The 22460-nt window shown below is 40.3% G+C and overlaps 1 protein-coding gene across 1 annotated transcript; it reads left to right on the top strand.

The window, feature by feature from the left end:
- The first annotated feature begins 107 nt into the window (after window positions 1-107).
- FAM111B (family with sequence similarity 111 member B) lies at window positions 108-20934 on the top strand. Its single transcript, XM_030917211.1, is given in 5 exon segments — window positions 108-214; window positions 1578-1626; window positions 2455-2621; window positions 17417-18149; window positions 18152-20934. Coding segments are annotated over 3 exon segments (2196 nt in total). The 5' UTR covers window positions 108-214; window positions 1578-1626; window positions 2455-2540; the 3' UTR covers window positions 19534-20934.
- The last annotated feature ends 1526 nt before the right edge of the window (window positions 20935-22460 follow it).

The following is a 22460-nucleotide window of genomic DNA, read 5'->3' as shown; positions in this document are numbered from 1 at the left end:
TACATCCAATGAGAGAAAAACAGCCTTCAGAGACTCTTCGTCCATTGGCCAGCGAGAGTGTCAATTCCCAGGCTCCTGCCGCGCGCCGGCGTGCCCTTCTAGGCGGGAAAAGTTCAGCTGAGAGCTACAAAAGACCAGCCTTTCCGGCACCTGCGAATCCAGAGCGGTGGGCACTGACTGGCGCGCGCACTCTGTGGACAGACTCTCCGGTTCTGTGAGTGGTTTTTCTTTTTCTGGGTCGGACCTGGAGTTCTCTTAGGGGGATGGCTGACAAAAGCAATAGGCAGAAGGATCTCGGCCCAAAGTCAAGGAGGTTTTGGATGGGGAGCTGGGCAGCCGCCAGTGTGGTAATTCCCTTCCCCGCCCCTCAGCTTCAAAGACCAAGAGTTTTACTCCTGAAAAGATATTTGGAGATCGTCTGGGTTTTCCTGAATCTCAAGAGGGTCGTTTGACCCTGGTGGGTCCTTTCCTTGCTCGGCGCGTTCGCGCCCATAGAATGAGACCAGGTTCCGTTAAGTAGAGCAGAAACTATTCACTGATCAAGGAATGGATAGGGGAGCTCCTGCTCAAAGTGCCTGGGGTGTAGTGTGGGGGTGCTTCTTAAGGTCTTTTAGGGCACGTAGTTGGAGAGCAAGGATTCCGGGAAAGAGGTGGGGCTTTCCAGAAAGCGCTGAGTGCAGCAGTCTGGTATTTCCTGTGCACCCCAACACTACATGTGCCTGGCAAGGTGCATTTCTCCCCGAGGCAGAGATTTGGGTATGATAATTAGCAAGGATTCAGGTTAGGGTAGCGCTTCTAAGTTCGTTTCCCATCTTGTAGCATGGTGGTTACTGACATGCAGTCTCTGTTTCTGTAAGCAAGCACAGCTTCAAGCACAGGTGACCTTCATAGGTTCTGGGGCTTTAGGAAAGCATTGAGGTCATCCTGCGGTGACAGAGGCAGCTGTTCAAACAATGTGGTGCGCGTTTGAGAGGGGAGTTGCGGGGTGAGGCAGGTAAAAGTGTAGATTCCACAGCCACACCCCGACATAGAGAATCAGAGTCTGTGAGGGTGGGATCTGGAATCCTTTTTAAAAAGCTCAGAGGAACCAATTCACACGAACAATACAAGTTTGATCTGAGCCAAAGTCCTTAATTTAGAAATGAGGAAATGGGGATCCGTAAAAGGGTCACAGGGAGAGGGCTGGAGGAAAGATAGACTATGACAGTTTTAGGGTGGTTCTTTCCCGGCCTTGAGAAGTTTTCTCAGCTGCTGCTCTGATCAGTACACAGCTGGATGCTTTAGGGCAACCCTCTTCATATATCTGGAGTTCCCTCTCTTGCAGGTCTCCCGCCAGGTTTGTGGCCTGTGACCTCTTGTCACCCTGGTCTCTCAGCTTTGTCTCCTCAAATCTGGAATTCCAACTAACTTTGTCTTGCCGCCCTTCCTTGCAACACTGGCCTGGAATCCTTCAAGGTAGTCTGCTAACGATTATAGGATGCATTTCAATTGTCATTGTCCTTAACTGCATCATGTCCAGTTCCTTGCAAACCATGGTTTCATATATTTTGCTCTTTTTTGTTTTGTTTTATTTTCAGACTAGGTGGAAATCCGGTCCCTGTTACTCCTTTTGGCCAGAAATTCAAGGTAATGACTTTTAATGTTTCTGACTACTAGTTCTATCATCTCTCTCACTTCTGGACCTGTCTCTATTCACTGATGTTTCCTGTCATTATGGGTCATATTTATCCACTTTTTAAGTGCTTGCTGATTTTTTTATTAGTTATCAAGCTTTGTTAATTTCACAACATTGGGTGCCAGAAATTTTTACATTCCTGTCAATATTCTTGAGCTTTGTTCTAGTATGTTGATATTTTACATGGAAACCATTTTATACTTTCAAAGCTTGCTTTTATTTTTTAGGTGGGACAAGAACTAGTGCTAATTTTGTCCCACTATGGAAGAAATACCTTTCTGAGTAGTCTCCCTGATACTTCATCAATTATGAAGTTTTCTAGTCAGATTTTTGTGAACTGAAATTATACACAGTCCTGTATGAGCCTCAGAAATTGTTACATCTACTCCTTTTGGGTAATTCTTTTCCTGTTCCTTTTCAGCCGTTTCATTCCACCCATGCATTGACCAAGCTGAAATCTCAAGGGATACCCACTGCAGATCTCTGATACTGTGTGCTCCTGTGGCTCTCTTCTCCCTAGTACTCTGCCATACAAGCTCCAGTCATCCTGGCCTCCCCAAACTCCCACCTTGTCTTCTCAACTCAGGGAAACTGTAAGACTCTGCCTGTTTCTCCTTCCTAAGATATGCCTTGGAAACTGCATACAGTAAGCTAAATGTCCATAGGGCTTACCTCGTATGATTTTCTTCTCAGATATTAGAGATGAGGCCCCACACCACCTGATGTCCAGTGTTTGAAAGTGGTTATTTCATAGATCTTGTTTTTTTGGTTTTTTTTAGACATTTCACGTGGCAGAATAAATTCAATCCTTGTTTCTCCATCTTATCCACTAGTAGAAGTTAGTTATATTCTCTTTGAACTCATCATGAATTCCATGAAGACTGAAGAAAACAAGTCATTTAGTGCCACGGGAGATGACCAGAGGACTAGACCTGAAGTTTCAGAGGTGTGTCTACTTTTTTACAACTCCCCACAGGAGTGATAGTCTAACCATAGTGCCATATGAGGTTCTTGGAGATAAGTTCTTAAACAATGGTAGTTATAAGTCTTTCTCTTAGGTAGTTTAAAATATATTTGGGGAGCTCATACACATGAGTGCTTGTGGAAAGCAAAATGATAGGGTATGAGTTAACAGTGTTAAACGTGTCTTAAGACAACAAGATGACTAACAAACAATATAGGCACTTAAAATCTTGGAAAGTGTAGACAGGCAAAAATAATCAGCTAATGTTTACTGAGGAAACACTGTAGGCCTGGAATTGTGTCCCATTATATTGATTATTCCATTTAACAGTTAATAGAACATGCAGTAAGTATTATTATCATACTTATTTTACAAAAGAAGAAACTGAAGCTCAACTTGCTTATAGTTGCAGAAGTAACGGACTTCAGAGCAAGGATCTGAACCTAGGCTGTCAGAATGCAGAGACTGGTTTTTGACCCACACTATTTTGCTCAAAATATGCAAACTGATAATACTAATTGGAGACATAAACAAGTGATTTTAGAGTACAGATAGAAGAATGCTTAATTCAGACTTAGGAAACTACAGCAGTGTCATATGAGAAATGATTTATTAATGAATAATAAATCTAAAATTGTCAAACTCATAGGTGTAGAAGTGGTTGTTGGGCTGGGAAGAGCGGAAAATGGAGGTGTTAGTCAGGCGGTACATAGTTTCCTTATACAAGGTGAATAAGTTCTAGGGATCTGTACAGCCTGGGTGCCAATAGTTAACACTATTGTACACTCAAATTCTTGCTAAAATGATAGACCTTATGTTAAGTGTTCTTATTACAAAAATAATAAGACAGCAGAAAAAGACTTTGGGAAGTGATAGATAGGTTGACGGCATAGATTGTGGTAATAATGTATCTCCATACTCATCAAGGTGTATACATTAAGTATGTACATTAATTATGCATTTTGTATGTCTAACACTAATTTATTTTTTAAAAAGAATGAATGACATTTCACTAGCATATCAAGGATGAAGGAATGGCCTGAGTATAGTCATGTACACAGGAAAACATATTTGGGGGACAAGATAGCTTTATTTGATGCTGTATAAGGAGAATTCAAGAATGTGGTATGCAAATAATGCTTTCTGTACTGATAAGGTAGTATGGTGCCAAGATCACAATAGGCTTTATATCAATAAGAGCTTTCCATATTTCCAGTAGAAATATTTTCTAATTGTGAAACAATAAAATGGATTCATTGGCTCACATGAGTGGACATTCCAGAATTCAGCTGAGCTCTTCATTCAGTGGTATACACTTTCTTTAAGGACTTGTTTGTGTGTTCAGTTCCTATGTTCTGCTTTTCTTGCTATCCCCTGGCTGGCTTTCTGCATAGTGACAAATAGAGCTGCAGTAGTATCAGGTGCTTTACTCTCCCAATAATGAGTCTATCCTGGTTTCCTGAGGAAACTTCTCTTTGCCACCTAATTGTCCCAACTTAAGCAGCTCACCCATTTCAGCACAAACCTTGTGACTGAGAGGGCACATATAGATATTCTTAAGCTGGCATGAATTCATTTCCATACATGTATGGCTCCTAAAAAGTGGGAGAGGGGTAGAATAGCTTTCTGGAGAATAGCTGCAGTATCTTTTTTTTCTTTGAATTCCATGTGTAGGTCTTTGGATTTTCTTCTGTAAAAAAGGAGACGTGTTTACAGACTTTATCTTTGTATTGCTTAGGAGGAGTTATTCAATTCACTTTGGACTTTGTTAAGTTAAATATTAATGTTAAAATGTTTAGGGCTATTTTGTTCAAGACAGTTGCCAATAATCACATGTGATTATGTAAATTTAAATTTAAATTCAACTTAACTAAAATCAAATAATGAAAAAGGTGAATAGTACAAATTCTCAGTTACATCACATGTCAAGTACTTAAGAACAACCACTTGTGGCTGTGGAATTAGACAGTACAGATGTGGAACATTTCCATCACTGCAGACATTCTATTGGGCAGTACTAGTCTAGGGCATCCAATGATAGAACAGAACTAGGGTATAAAACTGCCAAACTATTTGTCTGGAAAATAGAACGAGAGGGAAAAGTCAAAATAAAGGAGGCAACAAAGCAAGGGAATATAAATTTAGAAAAAGTGGAAAAAGTAGAAGATACAAAAAAAGTGATAGAAATGAACACAAAAACCCCTACACCCAATTAACTGTCTTACAGATTATTTGAAAGGCTTTAACTTTTATTATTTCCTTTAAATTTATTTATTTCATAGACAGTAAAATTCAATCTTTCTGGTATACAGTTGAATGGCCTATAACAAATGCCTACAGTAATGTAACCATGACCAAAATCAAGAAGCAAAGCCGTTCCATCACCCTAAATAATTCCTTGTGTGGTTCCATCACTCTAAAAAAATTCCCTGTTCTCCCCACTAATCCCCTATTCACCCCAGTCCCTGGTAACCACTAATCTCTTCATTACTCTAGTGTTGCCTTTTCCGGAACATCATGTAAATGGAACATACACTGAATCATACCCTTTGAGTCTGGCTTATTTCACTTAGAACATTCCACTTAAGTGTCATAAGTTTTGTTCATGCATTGATAGGTTTTTCTTTTTATTGCTGAGTAGCATTTCACTGTGTGAATATATCAAAATCTGTTTATCCATTCACTCACTGAAAAGCATTTGAACTGTTTCCCATTTGGGGACTTTGTATATAAAGCTGTTGTGAACATTTGCATACAGGTTTTTGCATGAAGATTAGTTTTCATTTCTCTTGGGTCCACCTAGCAGTGGAATTGCTGTCATGGAAAGTGTATGACATAACTTTAATTTTATAGGAAATTGTCAAAATGTTTACAAAATGGCTGTATGATTTCCCTTGCTCGCTACCAATGTGTGAGAGTTCCAGTTGTTTCATACACTTTTCAACACAAAGTTTTTCTGATTTATTCATTCTCATAGGTATGTAATGGCATCTTTTTGTGGTATTAATTTGCATTTCACTAATGACTCATGATTTGAGCATCTTTTCATGTGTTTATATCATCCACATACCTTTAGTGAAGTGTCTATTAAAATATTTTGCCCGTTTTTATCCTGGTTGGTTATTGCTGAATTTTGAGAGGGCTTTACATATTTTGGAAACAAGTCCTTTGTCATATTGCTTTTCTCATAATATTTGTGATAATTGCTGATATTTTATCTCTGTGTGGCTTGTCTTTTCATCCTCTTAGTCCTGTTTGGGAGGGAAAAGTTTTCAACTTTGATGAAGTTCACTTTCTCTATATTTCTCTTTGTGGATCATGCTTTTGTTTTTTACATCAGAGAACTGTGCTAAATCTAAGATCACAAAACATTTCTAAGTTTTCTTCCAGAGTTTTGTAGTTTTAGATTTAAGTCTGCAATTGATTTTAAGTTTTATTTATTTTTTGTATGGTGCTATATCTGGATCAAAGTTTGTGTGTTTGTGTAAATTGTGTGTTAATTGTGTAAAAAAATTAACCCAATTGTGGATGATTAGCATCTTAACAATGTTGAGTCTTCCAATCTTGAACAAGATATATTCTCTATTCATTTTGGTCTTGTTTAATTTATTTTGCTGCTGGGTACCTGGGAGAATAGGCAAACCTGGTGCATGAAGGCAGAGCAGGGAGTGGGTGATTGAAGTGGCAATGTGACTGGTGCACTGTTCTCTCCAAGGTCACCAGACAAGATGAGAACTAGAAAGATCAGAAGTACAAGGCACAAGTGACAGAGGTTAGTCATCCTGACATCATGCAGCTTTAAGTTTGTCCAGAGAACTGTGAGTGGCTCCTCCTAGCAGACTTTCTGCTATTACCTCTGGGTCTCTGGAGTGTGTCTTGCCGCTTTGACGAGAAACCCTTGCTTCCTCCATCCTACGTAAACTCCTCAAAGGAGAAACCTCCAGCACTGGAATCTCCCTCTCCAGACAAAAGCTCTGCACAGATGGAGTCACGACTCCATCAGCATCCCCCAGACGGAGTCACGACTCCATCAGCATCCCCCACACTTAAGAGTCCCCTGGAAACTGTATGGTCAAGATCATAAGTTATGTATGCCAGATGCAACAGTCTGTTGGGCACATTATACACGTCTTATGGGAGTCTCACCACACCTGGAGGGAAATGTTTTCCAATTTGATAGAAAACAGAGGGGAGGTATTTGTTCAGAATGCATTAGAAGCCTGGCCCCTCAGTTAGCAAACTTTGTTGACCAGCTTCTACTTTAGGGACTAGGCATGTGAAAGAAGGACAGAGTCCCAGCTCTTGTGAACTTTACATGTTAAAGAGCGAAAGAGACTATCCAGGAAACAGACAAATAGAAAGTTTTCGCTAGTGGATCAAGAACATACAAAGGTAACAGAAAGTGGCAGGTGTGTGCCTTGGAGTGCTGCTCTGGCTGGGGAAGTCAAGAGGCCCCTGAAGTGGCCCTAAAGAGACCCAAGGGAAAGCCAAACAGAATGGTGAGTGCACAAGCCCTGAGAATGGCTAGGGCTTCCTGTCCGGGGCCTGAGTGGGCAGCATAGCTGGGACCAAGGGGAGAGGAGCTGAGCAGCAGAAGGTGGGGCAGAGGCGGGGTGGACAGGGGCCAGAACACTCTAGCCTCATGGGCCTTGGAAAAGAGGGGATAGGAAGATGCTTGAAGGGACAGAAGAGTTGAGAGTGGAGGCTGTTCCACAAACATCCAGGCTAAAGAGGAGAGGGCCTGGGGTGGCCTGAGACTGGGAGCTGAAGGGGCAGAGAGGAGGGGGTGGAGTGGATGAGAGGTGTGAAGGAAAAGAGATGGAGAATGTAGGGCTTAAACTGTGGAGGTCAGAGAGGGAGCAGAAATGACAAGTGAGTTTTGACCCTAAAACCCAAGCACTTTATCACTGACAGGAACTTTGCCTTTTTCTTCCTTGTCTCTAATTGGCCAGGACAGTGGTGAGTACATAGTATTCATTCAATCATTTATTCAATGAACATTTCTTGCAAACCTACATGCCTGGTACATCACAGGCATCAAGGATATACCAGTGAATGCGGTGATATCCTTATTCTCTTGGAGCTGATACTATAGAGGGAGAAAGGAAAAATAAATTGTGTGTATGTGTTTGCATGCACATATGTGTGTGTGTGTGTGTTTTGATATGGGCGGAAGGGAAATGAATGGTGGAGGCTGTTTTGGAAGTGGTGATAATCGGCTTCTCTGATAAGGTAATATCTGAGACCTGAAAGGAGTGAGGAGGTGAGTCCTAGAAATATCTGGGGGAACAACACTGAAGATAGAGAAAGCAGCAAGTACAAAGGTTCAGAGGTAGAAGGGTGCTTGTTCACTGACCAATAAGTCTAGTGCTTGTTGACTCACTAATCAGTACCTGTGTCCCTTCCATTAGACTTGGAATCTCTAAGGAACATGCCTGGGTTTTCCTCTTCAGACAGGCGGGGTCAGAGAGGTGGGATGGGGGCCACTTTCTCTCTTTCTTTATGCTATTATTCTTTTTTCCAGTCCTGGCCAGGCTTAGAAGTAGGGGCCAGGGAAAGACAAGGGTTGAGTCTGTTACAGTCTGGAGAAAAGGTAGAGAAAGTCAAGGAATAAGAAGGTTCTGTGCTGTTCCAGAGCCCACCACTCCTACCCATGCTGTTTCTGCTTTTAACACCTGCAGGTCCCACCCTGTCGTCCAGTTCCCCACCTCTGCCACTGTTGTGGCATCCATCACACTAAAACTTTCTGTTTCTTGTGTTACCAGTCACAAGTTTTTAGTCTCTCATGCAATAGAAATTGACACAAGGCCAAGGGAGTTTCCCAGACAAGGCTTTATTAGAGGCTTGTTCTCGAATACAAGGGAGACAGCACTGGAGTGAGTTCTCCAGATGGCTCCCCAAGGATAGGTCTTTTTGCTGTTTTAAAAAAAGCTGACATGAAAAGCATGAGGTATGCTAATATCATTGTATGTGTTGGGTGGACTGTAGAGTGTGCAGGCACAGTGAGAAATCATGTTAGTACTTACATCACATGATCAAAAAATGGTGGATAAGTCCCTCCCTGGGTGGAGATTTTCACATAATAATGAGGCAAGCGATGAGGTAAAGTTTGGTCATTCTACTGGTCCTGTGTTCATGCAAGTGATAAAGTTAACTCCCTTGAATGAGATTTATGGTAGAATGCTTCTTAGTTTCTTAAAGGTCTTACAGCCAATGAGGATGGCACCAGTGGAGATGCAAGTTCTGGTAGTCAATGGAAAAATGCATTATTGGTGGTGGAGGCAGAGTCCTGCCCCTACTCTCTTTCACTTGGATATTTACTTCCCGGTGCATTATTTGCCTCTTTGGCTATCTTGACAGGGGTTGGGCATAATTTCACTGGGAATGCTGTGAATGTGGTCAATTCCTGCTCTGCTTCAAGGCCTCGAGACTGAGAAGGTACATAGAAGACTCCAGAATCTTAGAATCTCAGCTCAGATTCCATCTATACTCTGACTTGTGTCCTGGACCATAGTCACTTCCTCCTTATTGTTCCTCAGTCATTTCTGTTTCTCTAGCTAACTTGCTGACATAACATGTTGCTCTAAATTCTGCTAATTCAGAACTCTTTTATTCTTACCAACAAAGCATAACAGGCATCTCCAAATATGCCTGACCACACATGAGCTCTTACAAGGCCTACAGTGAATTCAGATTACCCAATCCAATAATTTATTCTAATTTTAATTGTAGACACTCCCCTCCTGGTAAGGTGAAATGTTGCATCCCAAAGGCCCTTTCCACAGAGCATTCTAGGGCTCAGTGAAGAGACATTCAAAAGAGTCAGGTCCTCGTTTCCCATGTGTGCCTCTCTTCTGGAGCCCAGAGCTATAGAGGGAAGAGTGACTGGCTTCTAGGACTCTTAACTGAAGAGAAGGCAGTTGAGGACCACCAAGGAAAGGCCTCAGAGTAGAGAGGAGCTAAGGTAGCTGGGCCTAGTCAGCTGCTCTTTGTCTTAACTCAGGGGTGCTCAAAGCCTGGCCCCTAGGATGGCAGAATCAACACAGACTGAAGCCTCACCGTAGATATATTCTGTCAGATCCTCTGGGTTAGGGCTCAGCAATCTGTGTTTCAAGAAACCCACAGGTGATTCTGATGCAGAATGGTGGCAAGAACCCAGACCCAGAGTGGGATTGTCAGGCAGGTGGAGTCCTGGCTCTCCAGTAGACTCTGAACATGAGAGGCCATGGGCAAAGCCCTTCTGGACCTGGACATCCATTTCTCCATTTGACAAGCCCCAGATTTTTTACCAGGTCTCTGAGGTAGTGATAGAATCAGGTTAACATCTCAATGGGAGATGCACAGAGAACCGTAACCTTCCCCCTTTCTCACTTAGAGGGAAAACAAACTATGTGCAGTTGCTTTGAATGTCCTTGGGTAAAGTCACAGGGGAGCTGCCTGCCCTCTGAATGAGCCAGATAATTTGATTTACCCTATTTAGTTAGAGAGCTTGCTATACCTTAAGCAGAAAACCCACCACCACTAACACATACTTTCCCACAACCCTGGAAAGGAAGAGACATGTTTTAGTTGGAATTTGCTATCCCTAGACCCTCCTTCCACTTCCACTCTTTTTTGGCAAGGGGACTTTTCTGTACTGCCTCCTTAAGAACTCAGGTCCCATCAAAGTGTGGAAAGAACAATTACATTTGTTTGGCATGTTTGCTTTTTTGATAGCTTCTGAGGAGATTAGGAGGAGGGCAGGTTTTTCAATCCTCCTTTAGGGATGCAAGTACGATTACCTCAAAAGTTTCCACTCCCTTCACACTTACCAAGGGTCCCCATAAGAGCCTGGCCTTCCACATATATTATCTCACTTACCAAGCACAGCTCAAAGATGTTAAACAAGTAGCCCAAGGTCACACAGTGGGTGGTATATGTAGCAGAGCCTGGATGTGTGCTTCCTCCCTCTGGACCCTACCGCCTCCCGCAGAGGTTTCACAGGGCAAGCTAGGACTGGCACTGAATCCTCAGGCCACTTAGTACCCTGTCATGGCCCTCAAGGAATCCACACCCCAGGCAACAACTTCTTCTGAGGTTTAGGAGTGAGGGAGTGACTCCCCAATCCTCCTCCTGTTACCAATGCAGGGTCTTCACTAAAAGTTGTCCTGCTTCTTGGCATTTTAAAGAAAGACTTAGTAAAAACATACAAACAAAGCAACAAAAGAAAGAAGCAACGAAAGCATAGATTTATTGAAGTGAAAGTATGCTCAACAGAGTAGGAGCAGGCTTGAGCAATGGGCTCAAGAACACTGGTTGCAGAATTTTCTGGGGTTTAAATACCCTCTAGAGGTTTCTCATTGGTTACTTTGTTTACACCCTATGTAAATGAAGCAGTGGCCCACAACCAGTTTTATTGGTTGAGGGAGGGGACCAACTAGAGGTACTTTCCATGTTTCATCTGCAATGCGGTGGAAAGCAGGAACTGGGGGCATAATCTGCAAAGGGAGGAGCCTCTGATTCTTTTGTTACTTGGAGAGGTGGAATTTTCCTTTTGATTCAGTTCTAGGAAGTGAGTGTGAATCATCCTTAGGTTCCCTGCCTCCAGGTCCTGTTCTTCTGCCTCACTCCTTCAGACTTGGGGCATCCCTCTTGTCTCCAAGGGGGCTCCTCAGGGCTGCATTTGATCATTCAGCAGAACCTGAATTGGGGAAGACAGCCAGGTCTAGTTTAATTTCCTACAATATATTTTAGGACAAAAGTCTTGCATATATTGTCAGAGTTTTCTACATAGATTACCTGTCATCTATGAATTAAGATAATTTTACCAATTTCTTTCTGATACAGATGCCTTTTATTTATTTCTGTTTTTTATTGCACTGGCTAAAACTTCCAGCATAATGGTATAGAGATTCTGCCAGAGAAGACATTCTTGCGTTTTTTTCTAGTCTGGGGAATGCATTCAATCCTACACCATTAAGTATGATGTTACCTGTAAGTTTTTCGTAAGTGTTCTTCATGAGATTGAATAAGTTTCCTTTTATTCCTAGGTTGCTGATATTATTAGAAATAGATGTCAGGCTTACCAAATGCTTTTTCTATGTCTGTTGAGATGATTCTATGTACATATAGAAATTTTAATTTTTCTAGTTGGTTTATTACAGTGATAACGTTTTTTCAAAAGTTAAACCAACCTTGCATTCCTGGTATTTACCTATTAGTTCTTGAATTTATGTTTATATTGGCCTGTAGTTTTCTTTTCTTGTAATGTTTTGCCTGTATATTATAGAGCTAATATTTCCCTATTGCTGAGGCAATGTTCTTTTTGGTGTTGTGCTCAATGCCCCATGAATTATGATGTTTTCCCTAGGTCTGGTGGGAACAGCAACTATTCCCAGCCCTGTAAGATCTCCAAGGATTGTTCCTTCTAATCTTTTTCGGTAGTTGATTTCCCTGACTTAAGTGATTTCCTCACATGCTTGTGCAGACCACTAGTCATCTGAAGACTTACGGGGACCCTCTCTGTACAGTCTTCTCCTGCCCTTCAAAAGCTAAACCCATTGGCTTCCCAGAACTTGGTTCCTTTTCCTCAGCTCAGTTGCTACTGAGGTTTGCCTGGATTCTTTTCCCTGCACCATGGCCTAGAGCCTCTTTTCAGGCAGTAAGCTCAGGCAGTCATAGAGTGTGCATCATTGTTTTTCTGTTTCTCAAGTACCACTGTCCTTTGACTAATGCTGAATGTCTTGGAAACCATTTTGTGTATTTTGTCCATTTCTCCAGGATTTTCAGGCAGGAGTATAAGTTAGTTCTATGTTATTCCATGGTGGCCAGAGTAGAAGCTCAGGATGCTGCTTTTTTTATTTTTCCAAAGACTTTAGTTTTAATTAGTGGAAATAATAGGCAATAATGGGCTTACTTTATCTTGGCTGCCCCTATTAGTGTCAAATATATAAATATAAACATACCAGAAGGCTTCTTAGCCAGATTAAGGGCATCTTCAAAAATTTCACAGGGAACATCATGTTAAATAATGAATCATTATAAGTATTTCCTTTACAATGAGGGAGAATAGAGGAGTTCTCACTATTACTGCCTTTATTTAGCTGGTAAATAAAATTTAATTTAGCCAATACAGTGTGATAAGAAAAAATAGTAAAAGATAATGTTTGAGGATTAAAAAGAAGGGAACAAAGTATATTCATGAAATATTCACAGATGGTATCATATCTATTTTTGAAACAAAAAAGATTTATAGATAAAATATTAGAATGATTATAATGTAGGAAATTGGCTAGGTTTAAGGTTGATATTTACAAAACAATGGATTTAGCTTAGTCAGCAATATCAGAAAATGTAATCCCTCAAAAATTATTTTATAATGCCTAGAAAAATATTATTTACTTAGGAAGAAATGTAAACATTATTTGTTAACCATTTATGGAGAAAATTATTTTGTTGAAGACTTGAAAATGAGACATAAATCAATATCAAGATATACTAATGAGTAGAAAAACTCAAAATTAAGACAGTATTTGGTGAATATACAGAAAAATATACCATTGGAACAGAACAGAGAGAGTAGAGACAGACTCACAAATTTCAAGATATGACAATATCTTTGTATTAGTTTGTGCTATGGTGTGAATCTTTGCATCCCCCACAATTCATATGTTTAAATCCTAATCTCCAAGGTGATGGCATTAAAGAGATGGGGCTTTGGTGGGTGATTAGATCATGAGGGCTCTGCATCATGTATTTTGTTAGAAAAGTCCAGACTATGTAGTCTCTTAGGGGTAATAAAGTACCACTGACCATGTGGCTTAAACAACAGAAATGCATTGTCTCATGATTCTGGAGGTTCAAAGTCCAAGGTCAAGATGTCAGCAGAGTTCATTACCTGTTAGGGCTGTGAGGGAAAGATCTGTTCCAGGACTCTCTCCTTAGCTTATAGTTGGCCATGTTTTTCCTATGGCTCTTTACCTCATCTTCACTCTGTGTGTGTCTGTCTCTATGTCTATATTTCCCCCTTTTCTAAGGATACCAGGGGTATTGGATTAGGGGCCCATCCCACTGCAGTGTGACCTCATTTTTAACTAAGTATATCAACAAGAACTGCATATCCAAATAAGGTCACATTTTGAGGTACTAGGAGTTAGGTCTATAACATGTGAGTTTTGAGGGGACACAGTTCAACCCATAACAATCTTATGTGGCAAAACTGGCAGTACAGATCAGTGGAGAAAGAATGAACAATTCAGTCAGCATCGCTGGAGTAACTGGTTATCCACATGCAAAAAAATAAACAGTGACACCTACTTCAAGCTATATACAAAAAATAATTCCCGACTAAAAACTTGAATGGTAAAAGCAACCTTTACAATTTTTAGAAAACAAAACAAAACAAAACAGAATTATCCTGTGAAAGGTGTTCTAATGATATAAAAAGATTAATAAACTTGACAACATTTAAATTAACTCCTTTATGACACCTGAGAATGAAAAATCAAGAAGAAATTCAGAATAGATGTTTGACATGTATCATAAATAAGTAATTTGTATCTACAATATTTAAAATACTCCTAGAATCAATAATAAAAAGACAAATAATCCAATATAAAAATGAACAAAAGACATAAACAAGCATTTTAGAGACCGAAGTGTGAAAAGGGGTTCAATTTCATTAGTAATTAGGAAACTACTGTTTAAACCCTCAACAAGATGCTATTTCACACCCACAAAATAGGGAAACATTAAAACATAGATAACACCAAGCTTTGATGAAGACATGGAATAATGAAAACTCTCATTTCTCATTGGTGGAAGTGCAAGGTGGTACAACCATTATGTCAAATAATATGGCAATATCTATTATAATAAAGGTGATTACTCGTTTTCTTTTTCTCCTTGCCTCATGTTTTCAAATATTTATTGCTAAACTCTATTTCTGAAGTTGAGCAATTCTACTTCTAAGTCTATACTTGAGAGACACCCTTGCACATGTGCACCAGGAAACATATTTGAGGATATTCATAGCAAAATTAACCACTGCTTTTATTAGAAAAACCCCAGAAATAACAGAAATGTGCATAAACAGTTTACTTCTTCAGTGAATTATCTCTAACTGTAAAAGTGGATACAGAATTTCGTCAACTAAGATGAACCTCAAAAAAGTAGTGCAGGCCAGGCGCAGTGGCTCATGCCTGTAATCCCAGCACTTTGGAAGGCTGAGGTGGGTGAATCACGAGGTCAGGAGTTCAAGACCAGCCTGGCCAAGATGGTGAAATCCCGTCTCTACTAAAAATGCAAAAATTAGCCAGGCGTGGTGGTATGCGCCTTTAATCCCAGCTACTCAGGAGGTTGAGGCAGAGAATTGCTTAAACCTGGGAGGGGGAGGTTGCAGTGAACCAAGACTGTGCCACTGCACTCCAGCCTGGGTGACAGAGCGAGACTCTGTCTCAAAAAAATAAATAAATCAAATAAAAAAGTAGTGCAAATCACAGAAGAACACATTCAGGTGGATCTGTTTATATACAATCAAAACCAGCAAAATGAAACAGTGTACTATTTATACTTTTACTACCTATGTATATGTCCCTAAATAAGTGTAAGACAATGATAATTTTAAAACAAATTCAGACTTAGTGGTGGTCCATGAGAAGGAGAAAAGGAAATAAGATGAAGGAGGGACACACTGTATGCCTCTAATGATTTGTAGTGTAATTTGTAGTGTGCTATTTCTTAGGTTGGGAAGGAGATACATAGATGTTTATTATATGAAATATAAGGTGTCATAAACTGCTTTTGCCTGCATATATTTTATAGTTTTTTAAAAACACAGTATATAAGAGAAAGGAGGAGATGCTGAGGACTATTCACAGGATACTAGCTTGAGTAGTCAAATGGGTAATGACACCATTATCAGATTCAGCAACACAGGAAGAGGGGCACAATTAAATTTTATGACTCTGGTTTTGAAGGGGCTAAGAGTGAAATGTCTCTGACGTATCCAAGAGTAGATGTCAAAGAGGCAACAAAATATTAATATCTGGAGCTTAGATGAGAGGTCAGTGCTGCAGAGATAGATTTGGGCAATAAATATTTGAAAACATGAGGCGATAGGAGAGTCCCAAGACAAAAAGGAAATCACTATTCCTGAGACCTAAGCTCATTCCATTTCACCTACCAAATGATCCAAGCTGAGCTGTACCTTCTGATTTTACTCTCTCCAGGCTTATTCCTCTATTTATATAGACTAGATCCAATACTTCAGACTTCACAATGATTTCCTTCCAAGTTATGTTGACTCCTGTCATATAATGTTTTTTACTTATGTTTTTCATTTCTGTTGCCATCAGATTCTCAATATCTTGTATCCTGGGCTACTACCAACTGATTGTATTTGAGTATTTATATTTATTTATGTATCCCATCCTATTATTTATCTGTCATTTTGATATATTTTCTTAGTGCTATCAAAACCATTTACAGAACAGAAACTAAGCAGATTTTTAATGGGAATCCTTGAAAGGTGATGTTTCAAAGGCCGGGCGCGGTGGCTCAAGCCTGTAATCCCAACACTTTGGGAGGCCGAGACGGGCGGATCACGAGGTCAGGAGATCGAGTCCCTCCTAGCTAACCCGGTGAAACTCCATCTCTACTAAAAATACAAAGAACTAGCCAGGCGAGGTGGTGGGCGCCTGTAGTCCCAGCTACTCGGGAGGCTGAGGCAGGAGAATGGCGTGAACCCGGGAGGCAGAGCTTGCAATGAGCTGAGATCCGGCCACTGCACTCCAGCCTGGGCGACAGAGCAAGACTCCCTCTCAAAAAAAAAAAAAAAAAAAAGGTGATGTTTCAAATATCTAAAAGATAAATTAAGTAAGTCCAGCTTCACTAGTAAGTGAATAAATGTACATTCTAAAAACAGTCAAATTAGATAGATTTTATATAGCAATTGGCAAACATTTAAAATAGTAACACTCAGATCCTTTTAGGGAATCAACCATAGGGGTGAAGTTGGTCTTCTTGAGCACCTGGAGAGAAGGGATGGGGTAAGTTGATACAATTCACTGGAAGGCAGTTAGGCAAAATATATGTTGCAAAATATGTTTATATCCTCAGTTGTGGTATTTCCACTCCTGGGAATATGACCTAGGGAAATATTCAAATGTGCAGACAAAAATGTTATATTTGTAGGAAATTTTGTCATATTTAGAGTAAAAATCTGGAAATAATCTAAATATTCAGCAATGAAAGGATGGATTACAAATTATTATACAGTGAAATATTCTATAGCCCCTCAACTTATGGTTTCAAAGGTTGCTTAATGCACAAAGTAGTGACACGTTGCCTAGTGAAAAATAAAGTCACATGCAACATAGTATTTAAGAAACATAAGATTTAGATCTGCATATGAAATAATAGAGGGCTATTTCTGATCCATTTCAAGTTAGGTATAACTCATTTCTTTGCATCTGGATATCCAGTTATTCTAGCACCATTTGTTACAAAGATGATATTTCCCCCATTAAATGGTCTTTGGACCCTTATTGAAAATCAAAATACTACTTTTAAAAATCAGAAAACAAAATCAAAGTATACAGAGAAAAAAATAAAAATTAAAATAAAATGTGGAATGAATATCTCTGGTGATAGAACAGTGATTGATTTTTTTCTCCATTATTCGTTAACCATTATATTATCCAATTTTTATTCAGAATATCTATTCTATCATTAGAAAAATATAAAACATTATTAAGGGTGATTATTCCTTTTAACCTCTTTAACCTTTCCTTTTTAAGGATACTGTCATGAAGCGGACATGTGCTGACACACCTGTTGATCATTGTCTATCTGGCATAAGAAAGTGTAGCAGCACCTTTAAGCCTGAAAGTGAAGTCAGTAAGCATGAAACAGCCCTTGAAATGCAGAATCCAAATTTGAACAACAAAGAATGTTGTTTCACCTTTAGTTTGAATGAAAACTCCAGAAAATTAGACCGTAGTGTGTTTACAGCATATGGTAAACCCAGTGAGAGTATCTACTCAGCCCTGAGTGCTAATGACTATTTCAGTGAAAGGATGAAGAATCAGTTTAATAAGAATATTATTGTTTATGAAGAAAAGACAATAGATGGACATATAAATTTAGGAATGCCTCTCAAGTGCCTGCCTAGTGATTCTCATTTTAAAATTATATTTCATCAAAGAAAGAGTAGCAAAGAAGATGGACACACATTACGCCAATGTGAAAATCCAAACATGGAATGCATTCTTTTTCATGTTGTTGCTATAGGAAGGACAATAAAGAGGATTGTTAAGATAAAGGAACTTCATGAAAAAGGAAGTAAACTTTGTATTTATGCCTTGAAGGGTGAGACTATTGAAGGAGCCTTATGCAAGGATGGCCGTTTTCGGTCTGACATAGGTGAATTTGAATGGAAACTAAAGGAAGGTCATAAGAAAATTTATGGAAAACAGTCCATGGTGGATGAAGTATCTGGAAAAGTCTTAGAAATGGACATTTCAAAAAAAAATCACAACGGAAAGATATCCATAAAAAAATTAAACAGAATGAAAATGCCACTGATGAAGTTAATCACCAGAGTCTGATACAACCTAAGAAAAAAGTCCATGAACCAGAGAAAGATGGAGAGACCAAAGATGTAGAACACAGCAGAGAGCAAATTCTCCTACCTCAGGATCTAAGCCATTATATTAAAGGTAAAACTCACCAGACAATTCCCAGGATTAGAAATTATTACATTCATAGTTTGACCCGAAAATATTCGCAAATAAACTCACAAGTTAGGCGGAGACCATATCTGGGTAGGCAGTATGCTATTAATCTGGATGTCCAAAAGGAGGCAATTAACCTCTTAAAGAATTCTCAAATGTTGAATGAAGCCATTATGCATCAGTATCCGAATTTTAAGGAGGAGGCACAGTGGATAAGAAAATATTTTCAGGAAGAACAAAAGAGAATGGATGTTTCACCATCTAAGCAATTCAACATATATAAAAAGGACTTTGGAAAAATGACTGCAAATTCTGTTCCAGTTGCAACCTGTGAACAGCTTACATATCATAGCAAGTCAGTTGGGTTCATGCAATGGGACAATAATGGAAACACAGGCAATGCTACTTGCTTTGTCTTCAATGGTGGTTATATTTTCACCTGTCGACACGTTGTACATCTTATAGCAGGTGAAAACACATGTGAAAGTTTGTGGCCAGATATAATTACCAAATGTGCTAAGGTAACCTTCACTTATACAGAGTTCTGCCCTACTCCTGACAATTGGTTTTCCATTGAGCCATGGCTTTTTTCCAATAAAACTCTAGATTATGCCATTCTAAAACTAAAAGAAAATGGAAATGCATTTCCTCCAGGACTATGGCGACAGATTTCTCCTCAACCATCTACTGGTTTGATTTATTTAATTGGTCATCCCCAAGGCCAGATCAAGAAAATAGATGGTTGTATTGTGATTCCTCTAAATGAACGATTGAAAAAATATCCAAACGATTGTCAAGATGGGTTGGTAGATCTCCGTGATACCACCAGTAGTGTATACCCTATGTTTACCCAAAGAAGTTTCCTATCAGAGGTTTGTAACATGCACACGCTTAGTTATGATACTTGTTTCTCTGATGGGTCTTCAGGCTCCCCAGTGTTTAATGCATCTGGCAAATTGGTTGCTTTGCATACCTTTGGTCATTTTTATCAACGTGGATGTAATGTGCATGCCCTTATTGAGTTTGGTTATTCTATCGATTCTATTCTGTGTAATATTAAAGAGACAAACGAGAGCTTGTATAAATTATTAAATGATGAGAAACTTGAGACCTGCAATGAAGAGAAAGGTAAACAAGAGTCATTACTTCAAGATCATCAGGTTGAACCCATGGAATGTTAGAAAAAAGATGCTGTCTTCAAGAAAATATGCCAATAATTACTGGCAAAGATTTCATGACAAAGACACCCAAAGCAATTGCAACAAAACCAAAAATTGGCAAATGGGACCTAATTAAAGCTTCTGCACAGCAAAAGAACCTATCAACATGCTAAACACACAACCTACAGAATGAGAGAAAATATTTGCAAACTATGCATCCAGCAAAGATTGAATATTCAGAATCCTGCTACAACCACACACATTAAAGATCTCAAATCACCTGATCCTACTATTGCAAATAAATCTCCACTGAGTTATTCATGTAAGTGTTTTATAGGATAAATCAGTTGCAAAAACTTGTTTTTAAATAGCATGCAAATAAAGCCTGCTCTTCACGGCCCCAATTCTGAAAGCCCTGTCATATATCACTGCTTGAGCTTACCTGCTGTATGACCTCTGCCTCCATCCCTCTGAACCAACGATGGGTTTCACAAGACGAACCAGAAACACAGTGGTTCCAAGTGGTTATAATACGATTCATTTGCCACCTAAATTTTAGGTAAAAATTATCACTGGCATGTTCAGGAACTGGGCACATAGACCCTGGAATTTTGCAACAGCAAACACATCTGAATTTGGAATCTATATCTCAAATGTTACCACCTCTGTGATGGCATCCCTGAAGCACTCTCTGTGCTACCACTGCAGCCTGTTCACTTCGGTATTATGTTTATAACTCTGTTTTTAAATTTTTTTACTTTTACTCATCTACTAGATTGTGACTTAATGGATGGTGAGGACAATGTTAGATTCATCTTGGCAATCCCAGTGCTTAACACTATCTGGCAGGCACGAAAATTTCCTCCAACTGAATAAAATTTTTAAAAGGATACTTTAGGTTTATATGTCATAGACATAAATTAGTGGAAGGTAACGGCTATCCCATAGAGCACATTAAAGAGACTGGTGTTCCAACAGCTACATGAAGTGGAAACATACAAACTAGCCAAAGGTGAGGCCCTGCACGTGGGGCTTCTCCAGCACTTTCTGTCTTTGCTGCATGATCCTCATGGGCTGCATCCAACCTTATAAAGTCAGCCAAGAAGAGAAAATCAGAGGCTGGTCCATTCCTTGCTGGTGTGATGACATAAGGAGTCATTCTTTGTGAACAGAACTCACTGGTGTCTGCAGTTTTTTGTTTTGTTTTTGCTTTTGGTAAAGGTTGGTTATAGTGTTGAAGAAGAACTAAAAGATATCCACTCAAAATGAACTCTGGCTAATGATTCTGGACAGTCCAATCCTGTGGTTCAATTTCTTCAATGGCCAGCTAAGGGAAAAGGGACTGAGCATATAAATTAATTCCCAGGCTTCAAGGAGCAGAAAACGCCTGCAATTAGTTTAGAAATTGCAGTGTGCTTTTGCTCTTGTTGGCTATAAAAAGGCTAGGGAGAAAAACAAAAGTTAAGGAATTAAACTTCCTACTGTATTGGTTTACAAGAAAAAAATTTATATATATATATAAAGTTATTTATATTTAAACCTATATATTTTATATTTTAATCCTTAAGCCTTCCCCAGGAATCCCTATACATTTTCACAATAATCCAGGATACCACAAGGGACGGAGAGAAGAGCATTTGAGATCTTGTTAGCCCTTGAGGTGGCCCCAAGGGGCTCACCAGCCCCAGTTCTAGCACCTTTAGACCAACAGATGGTTCTCAGAGGAGCACAAGGAAGTGAACGTCCAGCTTCCCAACTTGACACCCCCACTAACCACTCGAGCTTCCCCAACACTCAGTCAGGGAAATGCGGTTTCCCAGAAGGCTCAAGCTCTGTCCTAGAGAACTGAGGACTGGGTAAACCATTTCCACGCGGTGCTGCCATTGGCATGAGGGATGTCGGTCCTCGCCTCGGCTCCGCCTTCCGCTTACCAGCTTTCCGCAGGCTCATCCTCTGTCGCCATCTGCTGGCAGCGCGCGGCACTCTCAACCCCGGTTAGGAAGAAATGCCTTTCCTGCTTGAGTTTTAGGGGCTGCTCTCACCTCTCTTGGGAGCTGTCCTGAAAGGGAGCTGCCACGCTGATCTCATTCTGTGGAGCTGCGAATTAAGGAGCACTGCGGGCGCCTCGAGAGGGTCTTGGAGGGTCTTTCGGGCGGTGAGGTCTGGAGGAAAGCGGGGCGGGTTTCTGCGTCCTGCGGTACAAGGAAGACGGAGGCCACTACAGATCGCGCGCCCCTACTAGTCCCTGCAGCCCGAGCGCTTGAACCTCCGGCCACAGCTAGGACCGGCGCGGTGGTTATTTCCTTTTCTGGAAGGAGGAAGGCTAGCAGCCTCTGGAGTTTTGATGGGGCGGACACCCCCTTAAGAGTCCAAACGGAGAGTCCTTATGAGGGCATTACCCTCGTGGAGGTTCTTTGCCTTCCAGGTCTTGGACTGAGCTGGAGTCTGTGATCTGCCTCCTAGGAATCCCGATCTCCCAACACTTTTGACCTCAAGTTGAAATGAACATCACCTTTTCCTGCTAGTGGTTGAGTAATTTGGTAATATTTATCCAAAATCTAAAAATCATGCACAACCTTCTAGACAAGTATACATCAAAACAGAGTAACATGGTAGTAGTAACAGAAGTAATAATGGCAAAGGCGCCATGCCATTTCCGGAGCATTCGTGCCAGGTGCATCTCTACGACCATCCCATAGGCTACCTCATTTAGTCTCATGCCCTCTATGAGACAGTATTAGCGGGAGCATGTTCTTTACACGCAATGACAGAACCAGGACAGAGGCAAACAGAAAGATGCAGTGGCTTCCAGTGTCGAGGTCAGCACAGTGTTAGTTCTGTCTACATTCTACTGCCCAAAGCCCAACATTGATGGGGTGGGGAGGAACTGCAAAGGCACCTGGCAACCGGTGTGTGTACAGGGAAGGGGGAAGATCTGAGAACAATTT

The sequence above is a fragment of the Rhinopithecus roxellana genome, chromosome 15 (assembly GCF_007565055.1).
Source record: "Rhinopithecus roxellana isolate Shanxi Qingling chromosome 15, ASM756505v1, whole genome shotgun sequence".
Taxonomy (NCBI): domain Eukaryota; kingdom Metazoa; phylum Chordata; class Mammalia; order Primates; family Cercopithecidae; genus Rhinopithecus; species Rhinopithecus roxellana.
The sequence above is the reverse complement of the archived record's forward strand: the minus strand, read 5'-3'. Positions and strand labels throughout refer to the sequence as shown.